The sequence below is a fragment of the Ranitomeya imitator genome, chromosome 5, assembly GCF_032444005.1.
Source record: "Ranitomeya imitator isolate aRanImi1 chromosome 5, aRanImi1.pri, whole genome shotgun sequence".
In the NCBI taxonomy this organism is placed as follows: domain Eukaryota; kingdom Metazoa; phylum Chordata; class Amphibia; order Anura; family Dendrobatidae; genus Ranitomeya; species Ranitomeya imitator.
Genome location: NC_091286.1, coordinates 525,172,876 through 525,198,046, shown reverse-complemented (window position 1 = coordinate 525,198,046; position 25,171 = coordinate 525,172,876). Strand labels below are relative to the sequence as shown.

General features: G+C 45.9%; 1 protein-coding gene across 1 annotated transcript in view; it reads right to left on the bottom strand.

The window, feature by feature from the left end:
• The window catches only part of PLS1 (plastin 1), a 243,679-nt gene that overhangs the window by 39,850 nt on the left and 178,658 nt on the right, over positions 1-25,171 (bottom strand). Inside the window, exon 13 of the mRNA XM_069727564.1 lies at positions 21,387-21,520. Within this exon, the coding sequence (XP_069583665.1) occupies positions 21,387-21,520 (134 nt within the window). The remainder of the gene's footprint in view (positions 1-21,386; positions 21,521-25,171) is intronic.

Genomic DNA, 25,171 nt, shown 5'->3' with positions numbered 1-25,171 from the left:
TGGTTCATGTGGATGACGCATCGCTACATCATCCACACAGACTGCTCGGCATTACGCTCCTGTGCAGGTGTACTTATCTACCCAGTTGAGGGCAGAGCAAAGTACTGAAGTGCGCACGCGCTGTGTCTCTGTGACCTTTCCGATGCCTGCACACTGCAGTTTGCTCTGTACTCAACAGGGCAGATAAGTACGCCGGCGCAGGAGCGCGGTGCCGAGGAGATTGTGTGGATGGCGTAGGAGTGCATTATCCACATGAAGCAAGAAGATGGAAGGCCCCGGACCAAAGCCTATGACACCCCTCAGATCGGATGGCCCCGCAGGTGAGTATAGATCGCCCCCAGACACAGGGCCACAGGTTACTCGGTACCGGTCCTTTCTGTCTCAGTTCTGAGGTTGTCACGGTAGCTGGACCCAGTCCGTGACCCTGCTAAGGGGCGTCCAATAAAAGGTGATAGGAGTCTGTCAAGGTTTCGTGACGCCACCTGTGGTGTTCAGTCACGATGACCGACGCTGCTTGGGGCCCACTGAGGTGATGGAATGGCAGCTAAATGGTATACCTTCCCACAGGTGAAGTATGTCCCCAGGGCTTCCCAGTGATGTAGATGGCGATGGTGTGAGGTGCAGACAATAACGAGGACACAAGGTTGCAGTCTATTTACTGAAGACTTCAGGATCCGCAATCCAGAGCACAGTTAACAGGGCTGTCGGAGACCGGCCGGTCCGATGGCACATCCAGAGTTCCCTTTGCAGGTGGAAATCGTTGCCTACCAATAGCGCCTGTGTGTTGTAGTGCTACCCTGCTGAGCATTCGGTATAGTCCTCACAACTTCTGTTCTAGTTCGTTCGTTCGTTCGTTCTTTCTAGTTCTTTCTCTTTCTTTCTATTTCGTTCCAGATGTTACTAGTTTCTCGTCCCCCAGGTATGTTATGGCTAGGACGCACCCATATGACGGGAAGGCTCGGAGCTCTTCCGGGACCCTTGAGACGCCCCTCTCCACGTGTTGCCCCCTATGTCTTCATAGGAAATTTAAGGTAGACAGCCAACCTATAATTAACTGTCCTGCGGAGTTTGAAGTAAGGCATAGAGTCAGTTACTTCCTTGGTGTTCCGGCCACCGGCTACGTGCCTCAGTAGGATGTTGCCGTTCTCAGGGCACGACTCCTACTGGTTCTCCTTTGTGCTTGATCTCGTTTCTCACTGTTCCACAATATCCTTCGCTTCGTGTCTCTTTCTTAGGATACCGCCGCAAGGTAGTGTAGGCGCGGTTCCGTAACGTTCTGTTCTGTTCGCTAGGTACCTGCCAGGTTCCCACGCCTGACAGGCACCCCCCTGAATCTTCTCCCTGCAACACCCCCTGCCACGAGATGTTGCCTGAATCCAACCCAGTCAGCTTCTGACTAACTTCCTATCCAACCCCTAGTTTTACCAGTGTGAGGAGTGGCCCAATAAATAAAGCCTTTTTCTCCCCCTAGTGGCCGGAGTGTGAAGTGTAATGTGTGCTGGTGATACCTGGTCAGCAGAATTCCTTCAGTGCCATCAGACGTACCATCACTCCCCTTAGCGGCAGAGTGTCATACTGCAACGACCAGATCTCTGGGGCGCTGCACTCCCCCCTGGTTAAATCCAGTACTCCTGGACTGGGAAGAAGAACAACAATACATATCAGCAAAAGACATACAAAACTTTGGAATGCTTGGAACAAGTAAATATAACAAGGCTTCCCTTTATGGGAGGTGAGGACACTTGAACGTTACAAACAAAACAAGGTTAAATATTTTTAAATAACATTTTGACTATAAATAACTTCTGGTACCCTTCCAGGTATTCTACTAAGTGCAAATTCTGAACAATAATTTAACTTTTCCTTTAAGGGCGTATAAGCTGAACCCACTAAAGGCCTACTATAAAGTACTACAATACAAACTCAACTTTTCTTTTCTTTCTAGCTTCACCAATGCAGGACCACCTAGCTCCTTGGCTGGGCCTACTGTCATTGTCTTTCTATCAGCAACCAACTATCGTTCTACGGTTCTCAGGAGGACTCTCTCTCTCTAACCCCCACGGGTTCACTTTCAATCTTTCCTGTCCTCAGTCTTTAGTAACATTATCAACAGTTTCTAAATCTCAACATTTTTACAATTCTAACTTTCTTAAAGCAACATTATAACTTCAGTGCAACATGTTAACATTCCTTTTAAGAGGGAACCAAGTCTCTTTGAGGTAGTGCAGATTCTCTCTGTCTGCAAGTCTGTTGAAAGCAAGACCTTCTGCGCTGTGTTCAAAAGCAGTCTCTTCGCAAAGCCTTCTTTCGATGTAAAACCAGTAGAGGGCGCCTTTAATAAGGCGCGAACTATATACAAAAACAGTTTTGGAATCATTCACTGTTCATGATCTGGCAGTCTTTTAGAACACTGATAAACAAACAAACAAAAGGAAGAGGGATCCCGGGTAAACAAAGAGATCCCTAGTAGGGTTGAGCGAAACGGGTCGTTCATTTTCAAAAGTCGCCGACTTTTGGCAAAGTCGGGTTTCATGAAACCCGATCCGACCCCTGTGCGGGGTCGGCCATGCGGTACGCGACTTTCGCGCCAAAGTCGCGTTTCAATGACGCGAAAAGCGCCATTTCTCAGCCAATGAAGGTAAACGCAGAGTGTGGGCAGCGTGATGACATAGGTCCTGGTCCCCACCATCTTAGAGAAGGGCATTGCAGTGATTGGCTTGCTGTCTGCGGCGTCACAGGGGCTATAAAGGGGAGTTCCCGCCGACCGCCATGTTACTGCTGCTGATCTGAGCTTAGGGAGAGGTTGCTGCCGATTCGTCAGAAGCAGGGATAGCATTAGGCAGGGTCCATTAACCACCAAACCGCTTGTGCTGTAGCGATTTCCACTGCCCAACACCACCTTCGGTGTGCAGGGACAGTGGAAGCTACATTTTTTTTTTTTCCCCCTCAGCGCTGTAGCTCATTGGACTGCCCTAGAAGGCTCCCTGATAGCTGCATTGCTGTGTGTACGCCGCTGTGCAAACCAACTGCTTTTTTCAAAGCACAAATCCTCTTGTTCCTTCCTTTCTGCACAGCTATCTTTTTGGTTTGTACACACTTTTTATTTAATTTGTGCATCAGTCCACTCCTTATTGCTGCCTGCCATACCTGGCTGAGATTACTGCAGGGAGATAGTAATTGAAGGACACTCCCTGTTTTTTTTTTTTTTTTTTGTGGGAGATTAAGATTGACATTTCTGCTAGAGTGCCATCCCTGTCTGTGTCATCTCTCACTCAGTGGGCCATAGAAAGCCTATTTATTTTTTTGCTTGATTTGGGTTATAAAATCTACCTGAAAAAATCACTACATCAATCAGTGGGAGAAAAATATTGGCCTCAGGGCTTGTGTGCCACTCTTGACTCCTGTGTGCATCATCACTCACTCAGTGGGCCATAGAAAGCCTATTTATTTTTTTGCTTGATTTTGGTTCTAAAATCTACCTGAAAAAATCACTACATCAATCAGTGGGAGAAAAATATTGGCCTCAGGGCTTGTGTGCCACTCCTGACTCCTGTGTGCATCATCACTCACTCAGTGGGCCATAGAAAGCCCTTTTTTTTTTTTTTTTGCTTTATTTGGGTTCTAAATTCTACCTGAAAAAATCAATAAATCAATCAGTGGGAGATTAATATTGGCCTTTGGGCTTGTGTGCCAGTCCTAAGCGTGCCATCTCTCTCTCTCAGATAGTGGGCCATAGAAAGCCTATTTATTTATTTATTTTTTTATTGGGTTTATAAATTTTCCCTGGAAAAAAAAAAAAAAGGTGGGAGATTAATATTGGCCTCTGGGCTTGTGTGCCAGTCCTGAGCGTGCCATCTCTCTCACAAATAGTGGGCCATAGAAAGCCTATTTATTTATTTTTTTTTGGTTTTATAAATTCTCCCTTAAAAAAAAAAGGGAGATTAATATTGGCCTTTGGGCTTGTGTGCCAGTACTAAGCGTGCCATCTCTCTCTGTCTCTCAGATAGTGGGCCATAGAAAGCCTATTTATAATTTTTTTTATTGGGTTTATAAATTTTCCCTGGAACAAAAAAAAAAAAGTGGGAGATAAATATTGGCCTCTGGGCTTGTGTGCCACTCCTGACTCCTGTGTGCGTCATCTCTCACTCAGTGGGCCATAGAAAGCCTTTTTTTGTTTTATTTGTTTTCTAAATTCTCCCTGAAAAAATCATTTTATTTTCTTTGGTTTCTAAATTCTTCCTGAAAAAATCATTTTATTCTATTTTTTTTTCCTAAAGTCTCCCTGAAAAAAAAAAAAAAAATCAGTGATAGGTTAATATTGCCCTTTCTGCTTGTGTGCCAGTCTTGACTCCTGGGTGTGCCATCTCTCTCTCTCTCTCCAATTGTGGGCCATAGAAAGCCTATTATTTTTTTAGCTTGATTTGGGTTCCAAAATCTACCTGAAAAAATCACTACATCAATCAGTGGGAGATAAATATTGGCCTCTGGGCTTGTGTGCCACTCCTGACTCCTGTGTGCGTCATCTCTCACTCAGTGGGCCATAGAAAGCCTTTTTTTGTTTTATTTGTTTTCTAAATTCTCCCTGAAAAAATCATTTTATTTTATTTGGTTTCTAAATTCTTCCTGAAAAAATCATTTTATTCTATTTTTTTTTTCCTAAAGTCTCCCTGAAAAAAAACAAAAAAAAAACAAATCAGTGGGAGATTAATATTGCCCTTTCTGCTTGTGTGCCAGTCTTGACTCCTGGGTGTGCCATCTCTCTCTCTCTCTCCAATTGTGGGCCATAGAAAGCCTATCATTTTTTTTAGCTTGATTTGGGTTCCAAAATCTACCTGAAAAAATCACTACATCAATCAGTGGGAGATAAATATTGGCCTCTGGGCTTGTGTGCCACTCCTGACTCCTGTGTGCGTCATCTCTCACTCAGTGGGCCATAGAAAGCCTTTTTTTGTTTTATTTGTTGTCTAAATTCTCCCTGAAAAAATCATTTTATTTTCTTTGGTTTCTAAATTCTTCCTGAAAAAATCATTTTATTCTATTTTTTTTTTCCTAAAGTCTCCCTGAAAAAAAAACAAAAAAAAAACAAATCAGTGGGAGATTAATATTGCCCTTTCTGCTTGTGTGCCAGTCTTGACTCCTGGGTGTGCCATCTCTCTCTCTCTCTCCAATTGTGGGCCATAGAAAGCCTATTATTTTTTTTAGCTTGATTTGGGTTCCAAAATCTACCTGAAAAAATCACTACATCAATCAGTGGGAGATAAATATTGGCCTCTGGGCTTGTGTGCCACTCCTGACTCCTGTGTGCGTCATCTCTCACTCAGTGGGCCATAGAAAGCCTTTTTTTGTTTTATTTGTTTTCTAAATTCTCCCTGAAAAAATCATTTTATTTTCTTTGGTTTCTAAATTCTTCCTGAAAAAATCATTTTATTCTATTTTTTTTTTCCTAAAGTCTCCCTGAAAAAAAAAAAAAATCAAATCAGTGGGAGATTAATATTTACATTTGTGCTTCAGTGACAGTCCTGCGTGTGTGGCATCTCTCTCATTTGTTGCCACCAACAACAGAGTGTGTAACATTGTGCCTGATTTTCGTTGTGGTCTCACTCACCTGTAAAGGGGTAGCTAAATCATACTGAAGTTATAGCTCACCGTGTAATTTGTGTGACAGCAACAAATACCGTTAGTTTGTTTACGTTTTTAAAACAATGAGGAAGTATGGTGGAAGAGGTCGTGGCCGGGGGCGTTCATTGTCAGCTGGTAATGAGGGTAGTGGTAGTGGTGGAGCATCAGCTGGTCGTGGGAAAAAAAATATTGCACCTAAGTCTGGAGCTGTGGAGCCAGGTTCGTCGTCTGGCTACACAAGGCCTCGAACGCTCCCTTTTCTGGGAGTAGGAAAACCGCTTTTAAAGCCGGAGCAGCAAGAGCAAGTTTTGGCTTATCTTGCTGACTCAGCCTCTAGCTCTTTTGCCTCCTCTCGTGAAACTGGTAAATGTCAAAGCAGCGCGTCGTTAGTGGATGTTCACGGTCAGGGACAAGTCGCTTCCTTGTCCTCTTCAGCAAAAACAACAACAGAGAAGAATGCAGCAGGCGACACAACGGGTTACTCCATGGAGCTCTTTACACATACCGTCCCTGGCTTAGAAAGTGAAGCAGTTAACAGTCCATGCCCATTACAAGTTGAATCTGACATGGAGTGCACTGATGCACAGCCACAGCCAGACTACTATGCTGGTCCTTTGACTCAGACCACAACATTGCCCTAGCAGGGTGCTGCTCAAGAATCAGACCCTGATGAGACTATGTTGCCCCATCACGAACGCTATACCACCGACCGACACGGTGACACAGACGAAGTTGCACACGAGCTACAAGAAGAGGTAATAGATGACCCAGTTCTTGACCCCGATTGGCAGCCATTGGGGGAACAGGGTGCAGGCGGCAGCAGTTCTGAAGCGGAGGAGGAGGGGCCGCACCAGGCATCAACATCGCAACAGGTTCCATCTGCCGGGCCCGTATCTTGCCCAAAACGCGTGGCAAAGCCAAAACCTGTTGGAGGACAGCGTGGCCATCCGGTTAAAGCTCAGTCTGCAATGCCTGAAAAGGTATCCGATGCTAGAAAGAGTGCAGTCTGGCATTTTTTTAAACAACATCCAATTGATCAGCGCAAAGTCATCTGTCAAAAATGTTCAACTACCTTAAGCAGAGGACAGAATCTGAAAAGTCTCAATACAAGTTGCATGCATAGACATTTAACCACCATGCATTTGCAAGCCTGGACTAACTACCAAACGTCCCTTAAGGTTGTAGCACCCTCGGCCAATGAAGCTAGTCAGCAACGCAACATCCCTTCCGGCAGTGTAGGGCCACCATTTTCCGCACCACCTGCAGTATCTGTGCAGGTTTCTTTGCCAGGCCAAAGCAGTCAGGGTCAGGGAATCACCAGTTTCGTAGTAGGAAACACTGCATCTAGGGCACCGGTGGCAACAATACCATCTCCCACCGTCTCTCAGTCTGCCATGTCCACCGGCACCCCCGCTAGTTCCACGATCTCCAGCTCTCCAGTCCAGCTCACCCTACATGAGACTATGGTTAGAAAAAGGAAGTACTTAGCCTCGCATCCGCGTACACAGGGTTTGAACGCACACATAGCTAGACTAATCTCATTAGAGATGATGCCCTACCGGTTAGTTGAAAGCGAAGCTTTCAAAGCCCTGATGGACTACGCTGTACCACGCTACGAGCTACCCAGTCGACACTTTTTTTCCAGAAAAGCCATCCCAGCCCTCCACCAGCATGTTAAAGAGCGCATCGTCCATGCACTCAGGCAATCTGTGAGCACAAAGGTGCACCTGACAACAGATGCATGGACCAGTAGGCATGGCCAGGGACGTTACGTGTCCATCACGGCACACTGGGTAAATGTGGTGGATGCAGGGTCCACAGGGGACAGCAAGTTTGGGACAGTTCTGCCTAGCCCACGGTCTAGGAAACAATTGGCTGTAGCCGTTCGCACCCCCTCCTCCTCCTCTTCGTCCTCCTGCAGAAGCGAGAGCTCGTCCACAGACCGCAGTCGCACAACCACTCCATCCGCAGCTGCCACTGATGCACACCAGGTCTCCCATTATGGGGCAGCTACTGGCAAACGTCAGCAGGCTGTATTGGCTATGAAGTGTTTGGGCGACAACAGACACACCGCGGAAGTTCTGTCCGAGTTCTTGCAGAAAGAAACGCAGTCGTGGCTGGGCACTGTAGATCTTGAGGCAGGCAAGGTAGTGAGTGATAACGGAAGGAATTTCATGGCTGCCATCTCCCTTTCCCAACTGAAACACATTCCTTGCCTGGCTCACACCTTAAACCTGGTGGTGCAGTGCTTCCTGAAAAGTTATCCGGGGTTATCCGACCTGCTCCTCAAAGTGCGTGGACTTTGCTCACATATCCGCCGTTCGCCCGTACACTCCAGCCGTATGCAGACCTATCAGCGTTCTTTGAACCTTCCCCAGCATCGCCTAATCATAGACGTTGCAACAAGGTGGAACTCAACACTGCACATGCTTCAGAGACTGTGTGAACAGAGGCGGGCTGTTATGTTTTTGTGGGAGGATACACATACACGGGCAGGCAGTAGGATGGCAGACATGGAGTTGTCAGGTGTGCAGTGGTCGAAGATTCAAGACATGTGTCAAGTCCTTCAGTGTTTTGAGGAATGCACACGGCTGGTTAGTGCAGACAACGCCATAATAAGCATGAGCATCCCCCTAATGCGTCTGCTGATGCAAAGTTTGACGCACATAAAGGATCAGGCGTCTGCAGCTGAGGAAGAGGAAAGCCTTGATGACAGTCAGCCATTGTCTGGCCAGGGCAGTGTACAGGACGAGGTAGCGGGCGAAGAGGAGGAGGAGGACGAGGAGGATGATGGGGATGATTATATTTTTAATGAGGAAGCTTTTCCGGGGCCACTGGAAATTGGTGGCGCGGCAAGGCCGGGTTCTGGTTTTTTGAGGGACACAAGTGACGTGGATTTGCCTGAAACTGCCCCTCAACCAAGCACAACCGCAGATTTGAGAACTGGAACTTTGGCCCACATGGCGGATTATGCCTTACGTATCCTCAAAAGGGACACACGCATAACTAAAATGATGAATGATGACGATTACTGGTTGGCCTGCCTCCTTGATCCTCGCTATAAAGGCAAATTGCAAAATATAATGCCACATGAGAACTTGGAACTAATATTAGCAACCAAACAATCAACTCTTGTTGACCGTTTGCTTCTGGCATTCCCTGCACACAGCGCCTGTGATCGTTCTCACACGAGCTGCAGGGGCCAGCAGACCAGAGGAGTTAGAGGGGCAGAAATCAGAAGTGGCGTTGGCCAGAGGGGTTTTCTGACCAGGTTGTGGAGTGATTTTGCTATGACCGCAGACAGGACAGGTACTGCAGCATCAATTCAAAGTGACAGGAGACAACATTTGTCCAGTATGGTTACAAACTATTTTTCATCCCTTATCGATGTTCTCCCTCAACCGTCATTCCCATTTGATTACTGGGCATCAAAATTAGACACCTGGCCAGAATTGGCAGAATATGCATTGCAGGAGCTTGCTTGCCCGGCAGCTAGTGTCCTATCAGAAAGAGTATTCAGTGCTGCAGGTTCAATACTAACAGAAAAAAGGACTCGTCTGGCTACCCAAAATGTAGATGATCTAACCTTCATTAAAATGAACCACAACTGGATTTCGAAATCTTTTGCCCCACCTTGCCCGGCTGACACCTAGCTTTTCTATGAAAAGGTCTTGCCTGTGGACTATTCTGAATGCCTTTTCCAATCTCGTAATTTTCTGCACCTGATTGTCCAGCATACGACATGTTTACACCTCACTAAATGGCCAAACTCCCCACACGGGGCCGTGGTATCGACACTTGGCGACAGCACCCGTGAGAGTGCAGTTTGTCTGAAGAGGTGGGTGAGCCCGCTTTTGGTCGACGGCACTGCCACTGGGTCCCTCCTAGTACAATAAAGTGTCTCTGGCGGTGGTGGTGCGCACCCAACGTCAGACACACCGTTGTAATATGAGGGGCCCTGGGCCTGTACCGCCGGCCACAAGACAGTTTCCCCCCACCCCAGCTCAAACAGTGCTCTACCACTTGCAAAATTATCTCACAGCTCCACCAATGTTTAGTCTATGCGCTGACATCCTTCAATGCCTGCCACTGACAATACCATTGTATTGACATTTTTGTTATGTTAGGCCTTCGAAGCCTGTCTGTGGTCACTCCTTCCACTAGGCCTCCACTGACCACACCACTGCTGCCCGTGTACCCCTGTAACCAATTTAAAATTGCCTACAGCCATGTGTTATTATTTTAGGCCTTCGATGCCTGTCTGCGGTGACTCCTTCCACTAGGCCTCCACTGACCACAACACTGCTGCCCGTGTACCCCTGGAACCAATTTAAAATTGCCTACAGCCATGTGTTATTATTTTAGGCCTTCGATGCCTGTCTGCGGTGACTCCTTCCACTAGGCCTCCACTGACCACACCACTGCTGCCCGTGTACCCCTGTAACCAATTTAAAATTGCCTACAGCCATGTGTTATTATTTTAGGCCTTCGATGCCTACCTGCGGTGACTCCTTCCACTAGGCCTCCACTGACCACACCACTGCTGCCCGTGTACCCCTGGAACCAACATCAGAAAATATAAAAATAAGTATTTTGCTTATAAAAAAGAAAATACTGGAGAGATATCAAATGCAGACATTTTAACATTAAAAACAAACACATACAACAAAAATCTGGTACAGTACTAAAAAGGGCCACCAGCTACAATAACTTTCTCCTGCAAGTAGTTAACTGAAAGGTTTTTTCAATTTTAAACACAGATATGGCATCCACCGAGTGTTGTCCTGTCGCGTCTTCTTTATATTATTGCCAAGAAGATGCAAAACAATGAAAATAATAAAATCATTATTTACCAAAAAAATAGAGTAAGTCAAAACCACATTGCAAATAAACATTCATTACAAATAAAGAAGCAGGGCGCGTCCGAGGGTGAGTATATACCTAATAAGAATATAATCACCCTCGGACGCGCCCTGCTTCTTTCCGACAGCCTTCCTTCCTAAGAATCAGCCCTTCCGTGGTGTAGAGAGAGGGTTTGTTACACTCCAAGGTGTTCCCCAGGTTGCCTTTCCTGAGCTTCGATCTTCCGGCTCTCGTTTAGTAGTTGTTGGAAACTACGCTGCATTGGGCCTACAAATTGGGTATGGGGTGTAGAGAGATGGTGTGTTCCACTCCAAGGTGTTCCCCAGGTTGCCTTTCCTGAGCTTCGATCTTCCGGCTCTCGTTTAGTAGTTGTTGGAAACTACGCTGCATTAGGCCTACAAATTGGGTATGGGGTGTAGAGAGATGGTGTGTTCCACTGTAGAGAGATGGTGTGTTCCACTCCAAGGTGTTCCCCAGGTTTCCTCTCCATTGCTTCGATCTTCCGGCTCTCGTTTAGTAGTTGTTGGAAACTACGCTGCATTAGGCCTACAAATTGGGTATGGGGTGTAGAGAGATGGTGTGTTACACTCCAAGGTGTTCCCCAGGTTTCCTCTCCATTGCTTCGATCTTCCGGCTCTCGTTTAGTAGTTGTTGGAAACTACGCTGCATTAGGCCTACAAATTGGGTATGGGGTGTAGAGAGATGGTGTGTTACACTCCAAGGTGTTCCCCAGGTTTCCTCTCCATTGCTTCAATCTTCCGGCTCTCGTTTAGTAGTTGTTGAAAACTACGCTGCATTGGGCCTACAAATTGGGTATTGGGTGTAGAGAGATGGTGTGTTCCACTCCAAGGTGTTCTCCAGGTTGCCTTTCCTGAGCTTCGATCTTCCGGCTCTCGTTTAGTAGTTGTTGGAAACTACGCTGCATTAGGCCTACAAATTGGGTATGGGGTGTAGAGAGATGGTGTGTTCCACTCCAAGGTGTTCTCCAGGTTGCCTTTCCTGAACTTCTATCTTCAGGCTCTCATTAAATTGTGGTTAAACGGAACTGCATTTGGCGTACTAGTTGGTTTGGGGCCTACTATCGGTGTCTGCCGCTCCTTGCTGTTCTCCTGGTTTCCTGTCCTGAAATTCCGTTTTCAGGCGCTCGTTAAGTAGTTGTTAATGTTAGACTGCATTTGGCCTACTAGTTGGGTTGGGGCCTACTATCGGTGTCTGCCACTCCTTGCTGTTCTCCTCCACTGAACAAAGCTGTGCCGCCTGTTTACTACTGTTGCCAATTTTGAACTGCATTTCGACTACTTACTGATTTGGGCCTACTCTCTGTGTCAGCCTCTCATTCCAGTTGTCCTCCACTGCAATGCCCCCTGATTAGTCCTGTGTTACCAATTTTGAACTGCATTTAGCCCACTTTATTCTTTGGGCCTATATCTGTGTTTCCTCCTCATCCTGCCCATTGCCCAGCCAGTGATAGATGAGTCTGCTGGTACATTGACCCATAACGCAACATTTCCCGTGCACGCTACACTGCAAGATTGTGACCCTGCTGAAAGTCAGGTCCCCCTTCCCGCATACCATACCACCTTACACGGGGACAAACAGGAAGGTGCAGATGAAAGTGCAGGTTCCTTCATCAGGTGGGGGGAGGAATACTAGTTGGCGACGTCACTGGCACAGGGCCTCTCATGGTACGCAAAAGTGTTGCTGCCGGTGGGAGGCGCCCCCACCGTGCAAACACACCGCTGTACTTTGAGGGGCCCTGTGCCAGTGCCAATGCCAACGAGTGGGCCCCCCCTGCTTGCTCAGGTTCACAGCACTTGCAAAGTTGAAATACTTACCTATCCCTGCTCCACTGCCGTGACGTGGTCCAGATTTCCTGGGCCCACTAATTACTTGAACCAGCCCTACCCACCACAACTTTAGCCAAATGACCCCCAATTTCAAATGCCTTCCAATTATTATAAGGTAAATTACACTTGACAAGCTTCATTAAGAAGAATGGATGGTTTTGACATTAAAATGGGCACTCTAGGTGTTTTCCTGGCCCCCACTCACTGCCGACTATGCTGCCCCATTGACTTGCATTGGGTTTCGTGTTTCGGTCGATCCCGACTTTACGTCATAATCGGCCGATTTCACTCGACCCGACTTTTGAGATAGACGGGTTTCGCGAAACCCGGCTCGACTCTAAAAAGGTCAAGGTCGCTCAACTCTAATCCCTAGAGTTAACCCTGGACGGGTTTAAGCAGCAAAAAGAGTAAGGAAAACAAAGAGTTAACTATGCACATTTTCAGGTTTTCGAGGTTTATTGCTGTAGTAGGTTGCAAGGCATCAGTTGGTAGCGAACACTTCCTGGGCTGGGAAGATCTGTGCTCGACTTCTCATCCGATGCGGTATCAATGTCACTAATCGGTTTTTCAGGTACAATCTGGGTTCGAACTTCAATTTTGGTAGTAGGTTCAGTAGGGGCAATAATGCCCACTGTGGTAGTAGTAATAGGATTTGTCAGTTCAGAGTTAGTTTTAGTCATGGCAGCAGGTGGCGCTGCTATGGGGCCTACCAGTAGGTCTTTTGTCACTGGGGCAGGGTCGTTCTTCATACCTGCTTCAGATGCAGTCCCTCCGGTGCTGATCTGCTCCGTCTCCGCAGGGGTCTGGAATGCTGGTTGCAGGGCCTGCTGCTGCGGCATTGTCATCTCTGTTTGCAGCATCTCGCTTTTTGGCATGGCCTTGCTTTCTGGCTTTGGAGCGCTGGAACTTCTTTCTTGCTCCGGACCAGACGAGGCTGCCGACAGACGTCTGGTGAGGCCCCCGATGACGGTCTCCTTCCACCCGGCCTCAGTGCTCAGCCGCATCCGCCGGAATTGATCGCTGAGCTCGTCCACTCCGGCCTGCAGGAAGTCAGGGCCAACAGGTGATGCCTGGCCGTGGTATCTCTCTGGGTAGCTGGGGGAATCCTCTGCTCCGACCCCACGCTCCGATCCCGGGTGGCTGGCCATGGCGTCTCCCACGTCGCTCACCTCTTCTCCCTCGTCCTTTTCCCGCTCTCTCCTTCGTGGGCGGTTTCGCTTCCTTTGTCTCCGCCCACCACTGAGGATCAGGAGGCGGATCTCGGCCACTGACGGACACGTCCTCAAGGTACAGAAATATTTAGACTGGGCGACCATTGTCGTTCGCGCTCTTCAGCTTGTCCATGCCCATTTCCACGCCCTTCTTCTCCTGCGCTCCTCGTGGCACTGCAATGGCGGCGGTTTTGGCGGGAATCTTGGCGGCAAATAGCAATACACAGTCTTCGCAATAAATCACAGTTCAAACACGTTTCAATTACAGTTCCAAGCCACTCATGACCCAATTCTTCAGGCTTAAGTACGATCCTGTTCGTGACGCCAAATTAGATCGCCCCCAGACACAGGGCCACAGGATACTCGGTACCGGTCCTTTCTGTCTCAGTTCTGGGGTCGTCACGGTGGCTGGACCCGGTCCGTGACCCTGCTAAGGGGCGTCCAATAAAAGGTGATAGGAGTCTGTCAAGGTTTCATGACGCCACCTGTGGTGTTCGGTCAGGATGACCGACGCTGCTTGGGGCCCGCTGAGGTGATGGAATGGCAGCTAGATGGTATACCTTCCCACAGGTGAAGTATGTCCCCAGGGCTTCCCAGTAACATAGTAAGGCTACGTTCACATTGGCGTTCCGCCAATGTGCGTCGCTGTTGCGCCGGCGACGCAGCGGCGATGCAGCGGCGACGCGCCCCTATGTTTAACATAGGGGACGCGTGCGTTGTTTTGGTGGCGTTTTTCGCCACGTGCGTCGTTTCCGACGCTAGCGTCGGACGCAAGGAAACGCTACATGTAGCATTTTCTGTGCGTCCGATTTTCGTCGGAAAACGACGCACGCGTCGCAAAACGCGCGCGTTTTTGCGCGCGTTTGCGTGCGTTTTAGCGTGCGTCGCGCGTTGCGTCGCCGACGCACGGCGGCGCAACGCTAATGTGAACGTAGCCTAACATAGTAACATAGTTAGTAAGGCCAAAAAAAGACATTTGTCCATCCAGTTCAGCCTATATTCCATCATAATAAATCCCCAGATCTACGTCCTTCTACAGAACCTAATAATTGTATGATACAATATTGTTCTGCTCCAGGAAGACATCCAGGCCTCTCTTGAACCCCTCGACTGAGTTCGCCATCACCACCTCCTCAGGCAAGCAATTCCAGATTCTCACTGCCCTAACAGTAAAGAATCCTCTTCTATGTTGGTGGAAAAACCTTCTCTCCTCCAGACGCAAAGAATGCCCCCTTGTGCCCGTCACCTTCCTTGGTATAAACAGATCCTCAGCGAGATATTTGTATTGTCCCCTTATATACTTATACATGGTTATTAGATCGCCCCCTCAGTCGTCTTTTTTCTAGACTAAATAATCCTAATTTCGCTAATCTATCTGGGTATTGTAGTTCTCCCATCCCCTTTATTAATTTTGTTGCCCTCCTTTGTACTCTCTCTAGTTCCATTATATCCTTCCTGAGCACCGGTGCCCAAAACTGGACACCCAGTGCCCAGTGCCCAAAACAGTGATGTAGATGGCAATGGTGTGAGGTGCAGACAATAACGAGGACACAAGGTTGCAGTCTCTTTACCTCTTTACTGAAGACTTCAGGATCCGCAATCCAGACCACAGTTAACAGGGCTGTCGGAGACCGGCCGGTCCGATGGCACATCCAGAGTTCCCTTTGCAGGTGGAAATCGTTGCCTACCAATAGCGCCTGTGTGTTGCAGTGCTACCCTGCTGAGCATTCGGTATAGTCCTCACAACTTCTGTTCTAGTTCGTTCGTTCGTTCTTTCTAGTTCTTTCTCTTTCTTTCTATTTCGTTCCAGATGTTACTAGTTTCTCGTCCCCCAGGTATGTTATGGCTAGGACGCACCCGTATGATGGGAAGGCTCGGAGCTCTTCCGGGACCCTAGAGACGCCCCTCTCCACGCGTTGCCCCCTATGTCTTCGTAGGAAACTTAAGGTAGACAGCCAACCTATAATTAACTGTCCTGCGGAGTTTGAAGTAAGGCATAGAGTCAGTTACTTCCTCAGTGTTCCAGCCACCGGCTACGCGCCTCAGTAGGATGTTGCCGTTCTCGGGGCACGACTCCTACTGGTTCTCCTTTGTGCTTGATCTCGTTTCTCACTGTTCCACAATATCCTTCGCTTCGTGTCTATTTCTTAGGATACCGCCGCAAGGTAGTGCAGGCGCGGTTCCGTAACGTTCTGTTCGCTAGGTACCTGCCAGGTTCCCACACCTTACAGGCACCCCCCTGAATCTTCTCCCTGCAACACCCCCTGCCACGAGATGTTGCCTGAATCCAACCCAGTCAGCTTCTGACTAACTTCCTATCCAACCCCTAGTTTTACCAGTGTAAGGAGTGGCCCAATAAATAAAGCCTTTTTCTCCCCTAGTGGCCGGAGTGTGAAGTGTAGTGTGTGCTGGTGATACCTGGTCAGCAGAATTCCTTCAGTGCCATCAGACGTACCATCACTCCCCTTAGCGGCAGAGTGTCATACTGCAACGACCAGATCTCTGGGGCGCTGCAAGTATAATAAAAGATATTTTTCAGTTCTTCCAGGTTGGGTTGGAGGCAGACATATCCAACCCCTAGTTTTACCAGTGTAAGGAGTGGCCCAATAAATAAAGCCTTTTTCTCCCCTAGTGGCCGGAGTGTGAAGTGTAATGTGTGCTGGTGATACCTGGTCAGCAGAATTCCTTCAGTGCCATCAGACGTACCATCACTCCCCTTAGCGGCAGAGTGTCATACTGCAACGACCAGATCTCTGGGGCGCTGCAAGTATAATAAAAGATATTTTTCAGTTCTTCCAGGTTGGGTTGGAGGCAGACATACAGCATTACAGAATGCTGTATATCAGCCCTGAAAGGCGGTGGCCGCATCTAATATTGGCTTAACCTGGTGATAGGTTCCCCTTAAGACTTCCACTGAACAAATGCCAATATCATGACATGTAAGATACTATTGCCATGGGATTATCATCTAATCTCGTATGCTGCTGTTACATATTAGTGGAACGAGTTGACTTTTATCTATTAGATTTTCTATTAAAGAAGTTATTTGTGAATGTAAGTTTCTACTGCTGTACTGCCTGTTCCTAGCCATTGCTCCTCACTAATATTACCCTTTTATCTGCTTGGGGAATACTTGGTTGTTTAACAACTTTGTTATCTATCTCATCACTCAGTGTCCAATAGGGCCAGAAGGGTCTGCCATCGGTGAGCGGGGGTGCCACTTTCGCTGATATAAGGTGCCAACTTCCACTGTCAGGCAGAGGAGGAATGGTGGTTATAAATTCCCCCTGCTTTGCTTTTTGGTCAGATGACTAATAAGACTATATGGAGCCACAGTTATTTATTATATCTATAGTGATGTTAAAAAAGTGTTTGCCCCCTTCCTGATTTCCTATTCTTGTGCATGTTCGTCACACTTAAATGATTCAGATCACCAAACAAATGTAAATATTAGGCAGAGATAACACAAGTAATCACAAAATGCAGTTTTTAAATGAAGGTCTTTAACACTAAGGGAAAAAGAAATCCAAATGCACAGGAACCTGTGTGAAAAAAGTGATTGTCCCCCCCTTTAAAACATAAATTAACTGTGGTTATTACATCTTAGGGAAGCTGAATTTGAATTCCCTAGCCACACCCAGGTCTGATTACTGCCACACCTGTTCTCAATCAAGAATTAAATTAAATAGGACCTGCCTGACAAAGTGAAATAGACCAAAAGTTTCTCAAAGCTAGACATCATGCCGTGATCCATATCAATTCTGGAACAAATGAGAAACAAAGGAATTGACATTTATCAGACTGGAAAAAGAAACAAAGCCATTTCTAAAGATTTGGGACTCCATTGAACTACAGTGAGAGCCATTATCCACAAATGGCAAAAACATGGAACATGGAACAGTGGTGAACCTTCCCAGAAGTGGCCGACCGACAAAAATTACCTCAAAAGCGTAGCAACAACTCATTCAAGAGGTCACAAAAGACCCCACAACAACATCCAAAGAACGGCAGTCTGCACTTGCCTCAGTTAAAGTCAGTGTTATTACTCCTCCATAAGAAAGAGACTGGGCAAAAATGGCCTGCATGGCAGAGTTCCAAGACGAAACCAATGCAGAGTAATAAGAAAATAAAGATTTGTCTCAGTTTTGCAAGACAACATCTTGATGATCACCAAGACTTTTGGGAGAATACTTTGTGGACTGATGAGAAAAAAAATGAACTTTTTGGAAGATGTATGTCCCATTACACCTGGCGTAGAAAGATCACAGCATTTCAGAAAAGGAACATCCTACCAACAGTAAAATATGGTGGTGATATTGTGATAGTCTAGAGCTGTTTTGCTGCTTCAGGACCTTGAAGACTTGCTGTGGTAAATGGAACCATGAATTCTGCTGTCTACCAAAAAATCCTGAAGAAGAATGTCTGGGCATCTGTTCGTGCCCTTAAGTTGACGCTCACTTGGGTTATGTAGCAGGACAATGATCCAAAACACACCAGCAAGTCCACCTCTGAATGGCTTAAGAAAAACAAAATTAAGGCTTTGGAGTAGTGATGAGCGAGTATGCTCGTTGCTCAAGTTTCTCTGAGCATGCTCGGGTGGTCTCCGAGTATTTCGATGTGCTCGGAGATTTAGTTTATGTCGATGCAGCTGCATGATTTGCAGCTGCTAGATAGCTTGAATACATGTTGGGGTTGCCTGTTTGTTAGGAAATCCCCACATGTATTCAGGCTGTCTAGCAGTAGGAAATCAAGCAGCTGCAGTGACAGAAACTAAATCTCTGAGCACGCTGAAATACTCAGAGACCACCTGAGCATGCTCAAAGAAACTCGAGTAGTGAGCATACCCGCTCATCACTACTTTGGAGTGGCCTAGTCAAAGTCCTGACCTTAACCCAATTGAGATGTTGTGGCATGACCTTAAAAAGGTGGTTCATCCTTGGAAACCCTCCAATGTGGCTGAATGACAACAATTCTACAATGTTGAGTGGGCCAAAATTCCTCCAGAGCGTTGTAAAACACTCATTGCCAGTTATCACAAACGCTTGATTGTAGTTATTGCTGCTAAGGGTGGCCCAACCAGTTATTAAAGCAAGGAAATGTGTGATACATTAAATGTGAATAGCATAAATGCTTGTGAAATCTATGAAAAAACACATGAGATGCTTAGCACAAGATTTGGCCAAAAATTGTGGGCCCATCCACCAAACGTCAAGGTAATCTCAGATCGGATGGGTCCCTGACCTGACTGCCTAGTGTGAACACTTACCAATGGCTAATAACATGGTAAAGCCTGCATTTATAGGAAGGTCAGAACCAACTGTGTTTGGATGTAATTAAAATCACAGCATGGTGAACGGCGGGGCGTTCAAGTCAGAAAAAATAGTACATAGTAAATATAGGTAAAAAAGGCTTACATAGCAAATAGATCTATTCACATTTCATGTATCGCACATTTCCTTGCTTTAGTACAGTTGAGTGCAGCCATTGATCTATTTGCTATGTAAGCCTTTTTTGGTTATTCACCAGTTCAGACTAGATTGCTGTTCAGTCAGTTTACCTATATTTACAAACCAGTTATTAGGTATAGAGCACAATCACTTTTTCACACAGGGCCCTGTAGGTTTGGGTTTCTTTTTCCCTTAAAAATAAAGATCTGCAAATAGAAATTGAATTTTGTGTTTACTTGTGTTATCTTTGTATAATATTTTAATTTGTTTGATGAACTGAAACATTTCAGTGTGAAAAACATGTAAAAGAATAGGAAATCAGAAAGGGGCAAACACTTTTGCACACAATTGTATATTGAGATATTAGTGCTCAATCAGTCTTTGTGATAACTTGTTTTTGCTAGATGCACTTGATCTAGCTTGGTAATATCAACTAATCAGACCTGACAACCTTAAAAATTGTAACATGCCTAGGCTAGGCTCAAAGAACAAATGCATCAGAGAAAAGAAAAAAAGCTATTGCCTTAAAAATTTCAACACTTTATTATGATCTTTTTAAAATGTAAGATTTACAAACAACAACCATGTAAGTTAAAACTATGAAGACACAATGTGCAAAATAAAGTCGTCTGGCCAGTGTGGAAAAGTGCCAAGGGTTATGTTAAGATAAACAAATATCCGTTATTAGTTTATGGCATATCAATCAAAAAATCTTATGTCCATAAAAGGGTGAAAAAAACCCTTTAAATAGTCCAAGTGACCTAAGTATCAAAGTCTATAAAAAATTTAGTCCAATAAATAGTTAGTGTAGCGTTTGTGAAGGATAACAAACAGATATAGAAAAAAAGTATTGTGCAGTCTATGTTAGTAAAGCGTCCAAATGCAAGTGCAGCATAGTTAGGTAGAAGGACTAAAGCAAATAATGCAAGCAATGACGGCTGTGAATAACCCAAGTAATATAAGGCACTAGTGGCGATTGCACATTACCTTTCAGGCGCAGACCGAATTGGCCAATAATGTGCCATTACTTGATGCATTTAATCTGACCTGACAGTTTGTCTACTGACCCCATCTATCACTTAGTGTATGGGACAGTTTGATTGTACATGATGCACTTGGCACTGATTTGGCAACATCTTGGTTATTATTTACATGACTTGTCCATCGATTGACCCCATTGATTTAGGGCCAGAAGGGCCAGCTGTCGGTGCACTTGGTATTTCATTTTGCTTTGGTAATTAAAGTTGGATAACAGTTTTACTCTAAAACGATTTCTTGACCCCATCACTTCAGGGCCTTGCGGGGTCAGAAGGTTCAGCCACCGATGAGTGGGTGCGCCATTTGCTTTTTAGGGTGTAAACCTCCGCGGCAAGTCAGGGACAGGGCAGCAGTTTGACAGGGTCAAGCACTGTCCCCCGGCCTTTTTCTCATCTGTGTTGTGTGTTTAGATATTTTTTATAATTTTATTATATTCACATATTAGATGGTTTGCTTTTAATGAATCAACAAAAGCTATATTTTATTATATCATATAAGTGCACAGTCTTTACAGTGAACTTCATGTTCTAGTTGCTTGAACTATAATACCTCAAAACTGTGAATAGCCAGCTCTAATGCTGAGTAAGCTGTCAGTGCTGGGGCATGATTACAGCCATCTCTCACTCTGCACTGCCAGCTGCATCCCTATCACTGAAAGCCCAAGGCTGCCGGGAGGAATTAAATTAATTTCCTCCCGGCAACGGGGCTCTCAGTGTGACAGCTGTAGAACATTATTAACTTGCAGATTAGCTTGATATCTGTAGAATGATAGTGTTTTTTGTACATGATAGGTTCCCTTTAACAGTTAATTTCACAATGTTATATGTATGTTATGAATAAAATTACAAAACATATAAGATAAGGTCAATACTAGTTGAGCAAAAAGATTCACAAGACCCTGATCCATCAGGCACGTATGCAGTTTGTGACCTATCTGATGGCATACCTGATGCCTCTTGACTACTAGGTCCAGGGCTACATTGTCATTGTGGTGTCTTACATGCATGAAGTCACTCCTGTGCATGCTAATTATTATTATTATTATTATACATTTTTATAGAGCCATTTATTCCATGGTGCTTTACATGTGAATACGGGGCAAATATAGACAAATACATTAAACATGAGCAAAAAACAAGGCACATGGGTACATAAGGAGGAGGACCCTGACCGCGAGGGCTCACAGTCTGCAGGGATGCTAATCAGAATAAGTGTGAGGTATGCCGCCAGGTAAGAGGAGGTGTGCAGGGCTGAACATACTACCAACATGGATGCTGGTCCAGGGTCCTATGAATCTTTTTACTCAATTCAAGCTGGTACTGAGTGTAGTTTCCATTCACAAATTTGGGGTATATACTTACCTCCTCATTAGCTGCCAGACTAGGGCCAGTGTGAGTGTGCGGTTCCCTTCATGTAGGTCATTGCCACATATGCCAACTAAAGAGAACTTTGCTTTGTGCTTTCCCAAGTCTACGGCATAATTACAATTCTCAATCTAGAAAAATGAATACATACATAAATGAGTACTAGAAAATGGAACGAAAATAATCTAAAGTTTTGAGAGGTGTAAACATATTATTTTATAACTAAGGCAATAGTAAAACTTGGAACTTGTGGACCCCAATGAGAAACTTGTAACATAGTCTTCTTACCTACCAAGTGCCACTTATAATAATGTGTATTCATATGTGGCAGAGGCCCTAAGTCATCAAGGACCTATGTCCCAGAAATAGCTACAGTCATGGCCAAAAGTGTTGGCACCCTAGAAATTGTTCTAGAAAATGAAGTATTTCATAGAAAATTATTGCAACTACACATGTTTTGTTATACACATGTTTATTTACTGTGTGTGTATTGGAACAACCCCAAAAAATGAGGAAAAAAGGCAAGTTAGACATAATTAAACACAAAACCCCCAAAATGGGCCGGACAAAGTTGTTGGCTCACTCAACTTAATATTTGGTTGCACACCCTTTGGAATAAATAACTGCAATCAGTCACTTCCTATAACCATCAACTAACGTCTCATGTATTTGAAGATGCCTTCTCCCAGCAACAATTTTAAGATCTCTCCACAGCTTGTAATTTGTTACCATCTTTTCAGTGAGCCATTAAAAGGTATCAACCACTGAGGACTCTCAATTCTAAATATTTTTCAGGTGTTCAACGGAATTTAGATCCAGACCCATTGCTGGCCAATTTGCCCTTTTTTCTGTGTTTTTTTTTTTTTTGCGTTGTTCCAATACACAGAAAGGAAATAAATATGTGTATAACAAAACATATGTAATTGCAATAATTTTCTTGGAGAAATACTTCACTTTCTGGAACAATTCAAGGGTGCCACTGCCAACACTTCCAGTCATAACCGTATACCCCTGGTATAACATTGTACTTGAAAGTACAGAAATGTTTTCTACTAAGACAGAACACAAAAGTGTCAACCAATCTTAACCAAAAATGTACTGTACAAAATAATATACTTGTAATAGAAAGTTCCCACAATATTATAATATTATGTGACATTAAAGAAGTCTTAATAACCACAGAACTATTTAGTGTACCACTTCGAGAGGATGACTATGTAAGGAGGTGGCAGGGACCCTCTGTTGCTCCCTCTCTCCTTTCCTGTATGTGGTCCCCCATGCGGTGCCTCGCCTGTGGGTTATGCATAAATGTGTATTGTATTGCACTGTTCACTATATGCATTAATGTAATGTTGATTAATAGTTAGAAACACTGCGCTACAAGTGCCTGGACAGAGTTGCCTACAAACTCAATTAACTCAATTGAGTTAGTAGGTAACTCTGTCCAGGCACTTGTAGCGCGGTGTTTCTAACTATTAATCATTTCTTACTAATTTGACGGAACAGGCACAGCGTCTGTCTGAAATACCAGCAGCACTTGATCTTCTATAGGTGTAGCGCCAGTGTGTTTTATCATCTTATTTATTAATGTAATGTGTTATGTTTATGCTATGCTGTGTTTGCAATGCCCTAATGTTGTACCATTGCAATCTATGTGATTAGTTCAGGGTAAGCAAAGTTAATTTAGGGGGCTGGAGTAGCACCCTCAAAGAATCAGGAGATTCCTGCTTCAGGAGCAGAGCTCAGGCAGCATGGCCTGAGACAAGAGGTCTGTTCCCATTTGGGACAGAAGGAGCCCCCGTCTGGGGAACATGTGTGTCCCCGTCTAGGACCGGAACTGCTGCCCCGGACTCACGGGCTGTGAAATGAGCACCAGAATTACCACCCTGTGGCACCTTGTTACATTTTGGCGTAGTCGGCAGGATCCAACCTCAGCAGCCCTGAAACCCTAAGACTGTCAGAAAAGGATTTGGGATCTACAACCGAGGCAGGAGCAGCTGAGATGGTGTTCCCTTGCACCTTTCCCCATTGGAATGGGACAAGAGACTGACAGTGACTTTGAAAATGATTTGGAGTCTATGACCAGGGTGGGAGCAGCTGAGATGGCGTTCCTGGCACCTTTCCCCATTGGAACTGGATGAGAGACTAACAGTGATGTGAAGATGTTGCCCGCCGTGAAAGAATTGAAGATGGTGGCTGAAAGTGATATTAAGATGTTGATTGCCGTGAGAGAGCCAAAGATGGTGGTTGCTGAAGATTTAAAGATGGCACTGACTGCTGCCGAGAAGATGGTGGCCGTTGGCGCGAAAATGAGAGATGTTGCCACCTTTCATGGGCATCCTTGAGACGATTTGGTGCCAAAAGGCAGGGGATTGCGCTCCCTGTGAAGAAGGCTCATCCTAAATGGGTGTGGGTGAAGAAGTTCCCACCCATACAGCAGAACCTAATCAAATGGGTGGAACAGGCAAGTGTGGTCCCGCCCACGAATGGGTGGAATCCGAAGAGTCCAGACAGAATGCTTGCAAGAGAGACGCTATTACCTGCTGATGAGGAGAGGCATCCGTTCCGGCGCTCGGACAGATGGCCAGTGGAGAGTGAGGAACCCGTGAGACGGGAGGAGCCAGAAGAACCAGAAGGAGCCTGGAGGATATTAGAGGCTGCGCTGAGGGGAATTGTTGCGACCGCCATCCCTGGTTTCTGGGAGGGGTGTAAGGAGGTGGCAGGGACCCTCGGTTGCTCCTTCTCTCCTTTCCTGTATGTGGCCCCCCATGCGGTGCCCCGGCTGTGGGTTATGTATAAATGTGGATTGTATTGCGATGTTCACTATATGTATTAATGAATTGTGTTATAGTTATGCTGTGCTGTGTTTGCAACGCCCTAATGTTTTACCATTGTAATGTATGTGATTATTTCAGGGTAAGCAAAGGTTAATTTAGGGGGCTGGCTTAGCAGACTCAAAGAAGCTGCTTCAAGAGCAGAGCTCAGGCAGCATGGCCTGAGGCAAGAGGTCTGTCCTTGTCTGGAACAGAATGAGCCCCCATCTGGGGCATATGTGCATCCCTGTCTGGGACCGGAACTGCTACCCTGGACTCACAGGCAGTGAAACGTGCACCAGGACTACCACCCTGTGCCACCTTGTTACAACTAGTTGGCTCAATCAATTATCTACCTAATAGATGGCTTGCCACATACGCCCCTGCATGATGGTAGTCCATAATTGTTTAAAGGCATAGAAATAAGTGATGAGCGAGCATGCACCCCACTATTCGGTGCTCACCCGAGCATCACAGTGCTCGCGATGCTTGGAGCTCGCCGAGTATTAAAGGGGTTGCTCGACTGGAGCTCGGGTCTGGTGTCTGGTGCTCTTTAGAGAGCCAATGAACATGCGGGTTTTGTCTGCCACACTGCAACACACTGTAATGCCGCAGCCATGTTGTGGCATTACAGTGATTGGCTGGCCGTACAGCATCATAAGGTCTATTTCAGACCTGGTGCCGCCATGCTCGTCACATGCTGGGTCTGTGTATGTGGCTGTGTGCAAGTGTCTGCGTGTGTGTTTAGCAGTGTGTGGGTGTCTGTGTGCGTGTGCAGGTGACTGCGGGTGTCTGTGTGTGCGGTAACGCTACCGCCGATACTGTCGGTCACAGCGCTGTGGGATCATGCTGGCAGATGTCGGCTAACTGTGACCCACAGCAGTGAAGCAGGTTTGGCCCAATGAGACTACTGCTCCCATCGGGCTATGCATGGTGTCACTGATAACAATGACAGCAGGTGCCGCTGAT